General features: G+C 34.0%; 1 protein-coding gene across 1 annotated transcript; it reads right to left on the reverse strand.

The window, feature by feature from the left end:
* Positions 1-1,884: 1,884 nt before the first annotated feature.
* Positions 1,885-7,138, reverse strand: LOC148301985 (chymotrypsin-like elastase family member 2B). The gene is made up of 6 exons (XM_088272374.1): positions 7,028-7,138; positions 5,855-5,915; positions 5,130-5,766; positions 3,666-3,871; positions 2,620-2,840; positions 1,885-2,083 (listed from the first exon to the last, which is right to left on the reverse strand). The coding sequence occupies exons 1-6, from the start codon at positions 7,100-7,102 to the stop codon at positions 1,907-1,909; spliced, it is 1,377 nt and encodes a 458-aa protein (XP_088128500.1). The 5' UTR covers positions 7,103-7,138; the 3' UTR covers positions 1,885-1,906.
* Positions 7,139-9,464: the final 2,326 nt, after the last annotated feature.

Raw genomic sequence — 9,464 nt, forward strand, 5'->3', positions numbered from 1 at the left:
AATTCATTTGAACTGTGTGTTGATCGTAAATAATGTTTCGTGGTCGGCAACACGAGGTTACATACATTATCTTTTTAACAAAATTTCCTCATATTATATTTATTACAATTCGTACGCATTTTTCTTAGTCATGATAAATCATTTAAATGTTTTTTGACATCTCATCAAAGATGAAGAAGAATATGGAAGTTTGGGCATTTACGGGGCTTACGACCGTCATAGGCTGGTTTGAGTGATCACTTTACACACGTGTAACATTCACCAATTCTACCCATTATTGACAACCACACTACTCAAATTCTTGGAAGTTCTATATATATGAACCAATTTAGAAACTTTGTTCTTGAATCACTAGAACTTCACTAGAGACATCTATTGGTGAGATGTAAAGAAGCTTTTTTATTAAGCAGAAACTCTTATATTAGTATGTGAGATCCGAATCCTGGATTATAATCACACACATGAGAAACGCCAGAAAATACCATTTTCATTTTTATTATTAAGCTTATAAGCTTAATAATAAAAATGAAAATGGTATTTTCTGGCGTTTCTCATGTGTGTGATTATAATCCAGGATTCGGATCTCACATACTAATATAAGAGTTTCTGCTTAATAAAAAAGCTTCTTTACATCTCACCAATAGATGTCTCTAGTGAAGTTCTAGTGATTCAAGAACAAAGTTTCCATAAGCTTAATAATAAAAATGAAAATGGTATTTTCTGGCGTTCCTCATGTGTGTGATTATAATCCAGGATTCGGATCTCACATACTAATATAAGAGTTTCTGCTTAATAAAAAAGCTTCTTTACATCTCACCAATAGATGTCTCTAGTGAAGTTCTAGTGATTCAAGAACAAAGTTTCTAAATTGGTTCATATATATAGAACTTCCAAGAATTTGAGTAGTGTGGTTGTCAATAATGGGTAGAATTGGTGAATGTTACACGTGTGTAAAGTGATCACTCAAACCAGCCTATGACGGTCGTAAGCCCCGTAAATGCCCAAACTTCCATATTCTTCTTCATCTTTGATGAGATGTCAAAAAATAATATGAAAATAACTCCTGTAATTGGAGATAATCCAGATTTTGTGAACAAGTATTTGGACACACTCAAAATGTTGTCATTTAAATGTACTAACGATTTCATTAATTGATTCGGCAGTAACTTTATTATAATATCTATCCATTTTCTAATTTAAGACCCAGTATTCTCGATAAGTCACAACATAATTTTCTCTAAATCCAGGTAACATTTTACGTACGTAGAACGGGGCTACTTGAACTTTGATATATAACTTGAGGCCAGTACAAAAAAGAGATTTAAATCTGTATTTGGTCTATCGTCTCGTGACAATAAGTGTCACCTGTCAGGGAAACAATGAATCATGTCGATACGTTCATTATTGTAGACCAAATACAGATCTCAATATTATTTTTTTGTACTGGGTTCAAGTAACACATCAAAGTTTAAGTTTAGTTCTACGGTAATTGATTTTTTGAAAAGTTTTTTCTTCGAAATAATCATATGGTTTTGAAAAGAAAAGAGTTATTGAAAGGTTGAGGAGTTAAGAAAAAATATATAAATATTTTTTTATATTCATATATTCTAAAAAATAAAAAAATATTCAATATATATATTTTTAAAATCTCAATGATTTTTTAATAAAAACATTACTTTTGTATGTACATGGCAATTCTGATTTATTGTGTGTCGAAAAGGAATATGTATAGGAAATAAAAATAGTAATAAAAACACCGAAAATTGATTATAACTCAATTTGTTTTTTTTTTTCAACAAAATAAATTAAAACAAATACTTAACAACACGAATAAATAAGTTTATAAATAATATTGTATCGACAAAAAAGTAGGAGATTTAATAATGCAAATTCAATATCAGGACTCTTATAGTCTGCAGGAGCACCCTGTGCTGATGATCTTGGTAATCCAGGACATGTGGTCCCAAACCCTGACGAAGAGGGCGGGGTTGACGACGTCGCAGACGTTGATATCAGTCATGATTCCCAGGAGTTCATAACGCCCATAGTTGTTCAGGAACTGGACTGGTGCACCGACGTCACCCTTGGAACAAAATAAAACAAATGGTTACAAAATATCACAAAACAAGTCATATTTAAAAATAAAATAAACTATATCAGAAGAAAAATGAGTAATTTAATCTTTTTTGTTATTATTCATATTAGACACTGGATTATTCACGCTACAATTGATATCGCTCACTCCTTTCAACAACGTCATATATAAAAAATCCTCGATTTTCAGCTGTGCATGTTTTCGGAATGCCCAGAAAATGTACTATATCCCAGCAAAAAGCGGCATATTTTTAACTTAATATTTACCCGCTACAGGGCAGAAAGTGTTGCTTTTGCATTTTGCACCTTCAGGCTTTGTTATTATTTCGAGAAATAAAAATACTTTGTGGTCCTTAAAAAGCAATTTCTAAGGCTTCAATTACTATAATATGTTTTGGCCACATCAACTCTTGGTTTAATTAGATTGTTCAAAACGTTTTTTGTGTCATTTGTACAGAAGTACCTTTCTTGGCATCTATTTGCATAAAACATCTTAGCATCCTCTTTGAGTGATGGATTACTTACGGGGCAGAACACTCCCCTGGCTCCAAACACCCCCAAGCAGGACTTGTCTGCAGTGTAGTAGGTGCTGCTCGTCAGGGCGCGCGTACACTCGTCCCTGGTCATCACGGGCTGGCTCACCCGGCGGGGGAGGCACCCGGGCGGCGGGAAGGGTACTAGTACGTTGGGGGCGGTCGGAGACAACCAGGATATCACAGAGGCGACCTCCCCATTGTACGAGCTCGCTAAAAACAAAATTGAATACAAAATATAGTAATCACATGTTGGTCTTGGTTCGTTTATCCACAGCCAAGAGCAAACAAAATCATAATATAATACATTTTGTCATCTCAACATAGATGAAGTAAAATATGGAAGTCTAGGTGATTACAGGGCTAGCGACCTGTCTTAGGCTGGGCATTTACAGGGCTTACGACCGTCATAGGCTTGGTTAGTTGAACACTTTACGCATGTGTAACATAGACCAATTCTACCCTTGATTGACAACCACACTACTCAAATTCTTGAAACTTCTCGATGTATTGATCAAACTCGTAACACAGTATGCATGAGTTCACAATAGCCATATATGGTGGGATGAGGAAAGCTTTTATTAAGCAGAGGCTAATTCCATTTGTCCGCCTCCGTTGTGTTATGGTCAGCACGCTCGGCTATCGTACTGGAGGTCCCGGGTTCGATTCCCAATGGGGGTCAAATAAATATAAGTGATTTTTTCACTCCAATATTTATTCAATATTACCCTGGACTGGTGCCAGAAGCGGAGGGCTGATCACCTTTCCTTCATGTGTCAACTAACGATCAAGATAACACTGCATTTATATGATGCAGTGCCCTATGCACCATCGGGTGCGGATAAGGGTTAGAAGAAGAATTTCCATTTGTATGTGAGGTCCGAATCCTGGATTACATTCAAATACTTGAGAAACGCTTAAAAACATGAAATTCTATTTATTTATGCTTGTAATTTGACCTGTTAATTTATTCACAACATTTTGAGTGTAATTGTGATAGATTTCTTTAAGTATTTTTAATATGTATAGAGTACATACCAGAAGATGGGAGGCAAATTGGATGAATCATCGGATTGAAAAACAGCTGAGTTTTCAGAGTCAAGATCGCTATATCGTGAGAACGGTCAGTCATTCTGTAGGAATCGTGAATGTTGATGGTCTCAACACTAGTGTTGGTAGAAGTCAAGTCAGCTACGCATCGGTCGTGCACACCGAGTGATACTTTCACATCCAGTGCTTGAATGCTGAAAAAAATATTAAATAAAACTTATGAAACTTGTGTTAAAAATATATAAAACTTGTGTGCGACCCATCGTGACAGGAAAAAAAATTGCTAGAAAAAAACGCTAAAAAGATTTTTCTTTCTCGTATATTACATTTCAAATTATTAACACTCATTGTACATATTACTCACTCCTTTCAACAACGACATATATAAAAAAAATCATAAATTTTCAGTTGTGCATGTTTTCGGAATGCCCAGAAAATGTACTATATCCCAGCAAAAGCGGCATATTTTTAACTTAATATTTACCCGCTGCAGGGCAGAAAGTGTTGTTTTTGCATTTTGAAGAAAAGGTATTGTTTAATTATTTTTTTAAATATAATAAATGTTTTTCAAATGGAGAAAAAACATTCAGATTTTACTTTAAAAGATCTGTTGCACAGTAAAAAGTTCTATAAGTGGCTTGATATTTATTTTTATTACATTTCAATATATTTTTAAACTTTAAAAACGATCTCCTGAATTTTTTTTTTATACATGACGTTGTTGAAAGGAGTGAGCGATATGGGATCCAATGCAGAGCGGACACCGGTGTCTCTTAGAGATAAAATAAAGATTTCACCTATTCGTGGAACCCTGGCTGTAAATGATATCAATAGTAAGATAGAGGAAAGGCGATTATGATGGTATGGACACATAGGACTTAGAACACCTGAACATATTGTAAACCAGGCATCGCCATGGATATTCCTTGAAAGACATGTAGAGGAAGACTAAAAAATTCATGGATCCTACAGAAAGATAACATGATTCGGAGGCATGATCTAGATGACGTTGTAACATATATTATAGAAGGACCTACAACCTGAGGATAAGGAGAGCTGACCCTAACAGTCTACAAATACGATAAGTTGGGATGGAGCAAGGAAGAAGAAGCAGAGTGGACACTGCAGTAATAAAACGCGCTAAGAGTGTCGGAAATGAAGACTCTAAGGAGCATATCTGGCAAGAGTCTACGAGATAGAATAAGGAACACCAGGATAAGAGAAATATGCGAGATTGAAGATATCGTTAGGCGAGGAAGGCAACGAGAAGAATGAAACCATCCAGACTTCCCACATTGCATTGCACAATCAACTATCAACAATGAAAGGTAGATGACTACTAGGCAGACCATCAAAGAGATGGATTGACTGCTAACAAATTGACATCGCAAGAGGCTCTTAAAAACAGGATACAAGGCCTTCACCGAGAAGAATAAGAAAATGAAGATTTACTTGATCAATGGAGAAGCTGCCGTAATAATGTGTTGGTCAGTCAAAATAGCTCCCCCGGCAGCAGGTCTTGACTTGATCATCACTATGGCCTGCCAATTATATTCGTTTGGTGGGGACAAATCTCCTCCAAGCAACCTCTGTTTTCTGTTACCATCAACCAATCCCTCTGTCGGTTTCTTAACTTTGATCTTCTCCGGTCCTTTAGTTATAACAGCTTGGCCTTTCAGCTTATCAGCGATTACAGCCGCGATCGGTTTTTCACCTTTTACGAAAGACACCGGATCAATTTTATCAGTACCATTTTTGTTAATGACGTCATTGATTGTCGATCTATCAGTGTTGTTGAAATTGTCAGCTGTTAGAATGGTCTCGGCTGGAACGCGATCGTCTTCGATTTCGCAGATGGTATTTTTGACTGAATACTTTTTATCCCCAACCTGAATGACTCTGGTTCCATTGGTTTTGCATTTCTCTCCTTCTGCGTTGATGAATTCGTCGGAAACGTTTCTTAGACTCTGTTCATACGACAAAACTTCATCAAGAGTTGGGTCACTACTTAGTTTATTGTTATTATTACTTTTACCGTCATCTCCGAAATAGTTAGTTCTGGTCATGGGATTTGGTACCATCCCGCATTCTGAAAAAGAGAAAAATATACTAATTCATATATTTCTTCATGTAAGACACTTTTTCAATATTATTTTTATTTAAACATTATTACTTACTGCAAAAACATCTAGTTTGTACAATTATCATGTCAAAAAGACCACGTCCACTTGCAAAACTCTGGAAAAAAACACAATATAAAAAAAAAATCTATGTACCTGCTAAACATTGTTGATTTTTATATTATTTCGAGAAATAAAAATACTTTATGTTCTGATCCACTCACATTTTTATCAACCAACTAGTTTCGGCAACAACCTGTTGCCCTCTTCAGGGTTTCATTTATTACTAACTAGTTGGTCAATAAAAATGTTAGTGGATCAGAACACAAAGTATTTTTATTTCTAGAAATAATATATCAATATGATCCACAAAGTTAATGCTTTCAATATTCAAAGCATTGTTGATTTTTTTTAAAATTTTGACATCTCAGTACATTAAAGATGAAAAAGGATATTAAAGTCTTGGTATTTACAGGGTTTACGATTTGTTGGTTTTAGTAACATTCACCATTCTACCCTTGATTGACAACCACACTATTAAAAATTTTTGAACCCCTAGAGATCTCATGACTACATAGAGTTCACAACAGCCATCTTGTTGGATGGAGAAAGCTTTTATTTAGCAGAAATTCTTAATTTTGTTGGGGTTTCAGATATTGCATAAAAATAAAATTGATATTTTTGGAATAAAAGTAGGAATTTTTTGTTCATTGAAGCTAATAAAACTTTTTAAATTTTGTGCTGAAATGTGTACGTTAAAATTTGCAATATTCCGTTTGAAATTAAAAAATGGTACAAGATTTTTTATAATCAAAATTTTTATAAAAACATAATAATAAAATACGCTAATAATAATTTAAGTTTAGTCTATTTGTATAACTATATTATTAAGTAGAATATAAAATTATGAATTATTTATTTATTTATTTTTATTCTTAATGCAATATAAAATAAAAAGTTATTTGTCATTTTAAATGTTATAATTACTTTAAATTGTAAACCGCCCTTGAGGTGATTTCTTGCCAAAACAGCGCTGTATGTCCAATAAATAATAATAAATCAATTATAACTAATTTAACATAAATTAAATTTAACTTACATGAAATTTAAAGTTATTTTGATAATAATTTATGATAATAAGATAAAAAATACGCAATATTTGTAAATCAAAAAAATCGATTACAATTTTTTTTAAATTCTCCCAAAAATCATATTTTTCGAGGTACTCACACTTTTCTTTGCGGGCAATGTCAGCGACGGTGGCACAGTCACCGCCAAAATTAACATAACCAAGAATTTAGACATTTTTCAAACACAAATTATTCGCAATGTCCTTCCCTGCCCGCTACTTTCGGCACAATGACAGCAGCATGACCATCACTAACCCGACTTTCCTAAACTAGAAGACCACCATTAAAATAATAATAATATTCGAAATAACTTGTTTTATTTAGGTCACGTATATATCGTTGGGACTCAAATTATGATCGACTCCCTAATCAAGCTCGGATGTAAATCTTCGTTTTTTCTTTTTTTTCCACGGCCAAGAGTCAAAAGAAAGAAACATAATTTATATTATTTTTTGACATCTCATCAAAGATGAAGAAGAATATGGAAGTCTAGGCAATTACGGGGCTGACGACCGTCATAGGCTGGTTTAAGTGAACACTTTACACACGTGTAACATTCACTAATTCTACCCATTATTGACAACCACATGAACTTATTCTGAAACATTGTTCTTGAATCACTAGAACTTCACTAGAGACATCTATTGGTGAGATAAAAATAAGCTTTTCAAGAACAATGTTTCCGAATTGGTTCATATATATATAGAACTTCCAAGAATTTGAGTAGTGTGGTTGTCAATAATGGGTAGAATAGGTGCATGTTACACGTGTGTAAAGTGATCACTTAAACTAGCCTACGACGGTCGTCAGCCCCGTAATTGCCCAGACTTTTATATTCTTCTTCATATTTGATAAGATGTCGAAAAATAATATGAAAAATACACCTGTAATTGGAGATAATCCAGATTTGTGAACAAGTATTTGGACACACTCAAAATGTTGTAACATAATTTATCGTTTTATCATTATTATTATTTATCCTTATTTTGCAGAAAAGAAGATTCTGCAAAATAAGGAGATTCAGACCCGTCTAAAAAAGTGTACGAATCCTGCACACTGCCAGTGAACACATATGCACTAGAGACTATGGCTCTGACAAAGAGAAATGCAGAGAAACTCAATTTCACACAACGATCCATGGAAAGATCCATGCTTGGTTTAAGTCTGATGGATAAAATAAAAAATGGAGATACCAGGAAAACAACCAAAGTAGACGATGTCATGGATCTTGTGGCAAAACTCAAAAGGCAATGGGCAGGACATATTGCAAGACGTATTTTTATTATTAAGTTTTTTTTTCTTCATAATTTTCTGTGCTAGGTACTATGTACTACTACTACTACTACTACTGCCATCACGCCGTTTCACTGGAGAGGTAGTCAAAGATAATCGAACGCCACACTCTTCTGTCCTAACAAGCACTCCTAGCTTCCTTCACATTCATACACCTAGTCATAAATGCCCTCCGATTATGTAGACTTTTGACACCACCAGACAGTAGGTTCTGATTGATCTAGGAACTAAGTTCTTTAAAAAAACTGACAGTAAGCATAAAGCTTCTGTATTGGATCTGCAAGTATGGTGGGAAGCTTTCAAATTGGGTACAATATAATTTTCACCAATTAAAGAAAACACTTGTTTTATACCACTTAAGTTTATTATACAGACCTGAATGATGGAAGTTTAACTTCTGAAACATGTAGTCAATTATTGTAACATGTCTCCACAAAGTCAATGCCGAAACAATAAATAAAATGATTTTCACCAGTTCGCAAAATTTTGTTGCAAATTTTAAACGAATCCTTTTTATCCGGAGCCACCTCCCGTGATTGAAATAAAGTATAATGTTTTCGAATCTCTCACAGAACCGCAAATAAGATTCGTTAACAGTAATTTTACGCTACACACTATCAATCTTTTCTATTCGCCAAATGATTTTTGATTGGCTCCTAGGGGTACGTTTCTCCAACGAGAAAGTTCACTGAGCGCCAGTCGTTCTTAGGCGCATACATAGTAAAAATCAAATTGGAAAACGAAAATGAAGATTTATTTTTATTGTATAATAGAGAATCTTATTCGTAGTATAGTGGACCAAAATTAACTACTATATATAATTTACAGTAGAACCTCGATTATCCGGACTAATTGGGTAGTCCAGATGAATAGAAAAAAAGCATAATTGACAGGCAAAGAAAAGTACGTTCAGTATTTATCAAAAGTCAACATTTTTTGAAGCTTCTGTTCTAATGCTTCAATTTTTATTCTAGACTCTAAAAAACACTTCTATTTCTATTTTTAGCAATTATTTTTTTTGCTTTTACTGATTTACGTCGATAAGCAAGTTTTAAAGATCTCAATTGATTTTATGAGCAACAGATGGTAGCACTTTGATCAACCCGATAGAAAATTGCATATTATTTGTGAAGGACATATGTAGTAGAGAGTGTTAACTTATCTACTATAGTTGTAACAACTACTCTTGTGTGTTACTAAGTTAGAAAATGGCATCAAGACAGTGTAAATAGGAAGTTGGTTTA

Source organism: Brachycentrus maculatus, unplaced genomic scaffold (assembly GCF_059751285.1).
Source record: "Brachycentrus maculatus isolate JH-2025_06_01 unplaced genomic scaffold, ASM5975128v1 h1tg000495l, whole genome shotgun sequence".
NCBI lineage: Eukaryota > Metazoa > Arthropoda > Insecta > Trichoptera > Brachycentridae > Brachycentrus > Brachycentrus maculatus.

What these genes read in the sequence shown, in the direction of transcription:
- LOC148301985 (XM_088272374.1), bottom strand. Translation starts at nt 7,102, where the DNA reads ATGTCTAAATTCTTGGTTATGTTAATTTTGGCGGTGACTGTGCCACCG. An exon ending in CATTGCCCGCAAAGAAAAGT is followed by an intron (nt 5,916 to 7,027) that starts GTGAGTACCTCG and finishes GTTTTTTTCCAG; the next exon opens with AGTTTTGCAAGTGGACGTGG. An exon ending in GCAGCTTCTCCATTGATCAA is followed by an intron (nt 3,872 to 5,129) that starts GTAAATCTTCAT and finishes TATTTTTTTCAG; the next exon opens with CATTCAAGCACTGGATGTGA.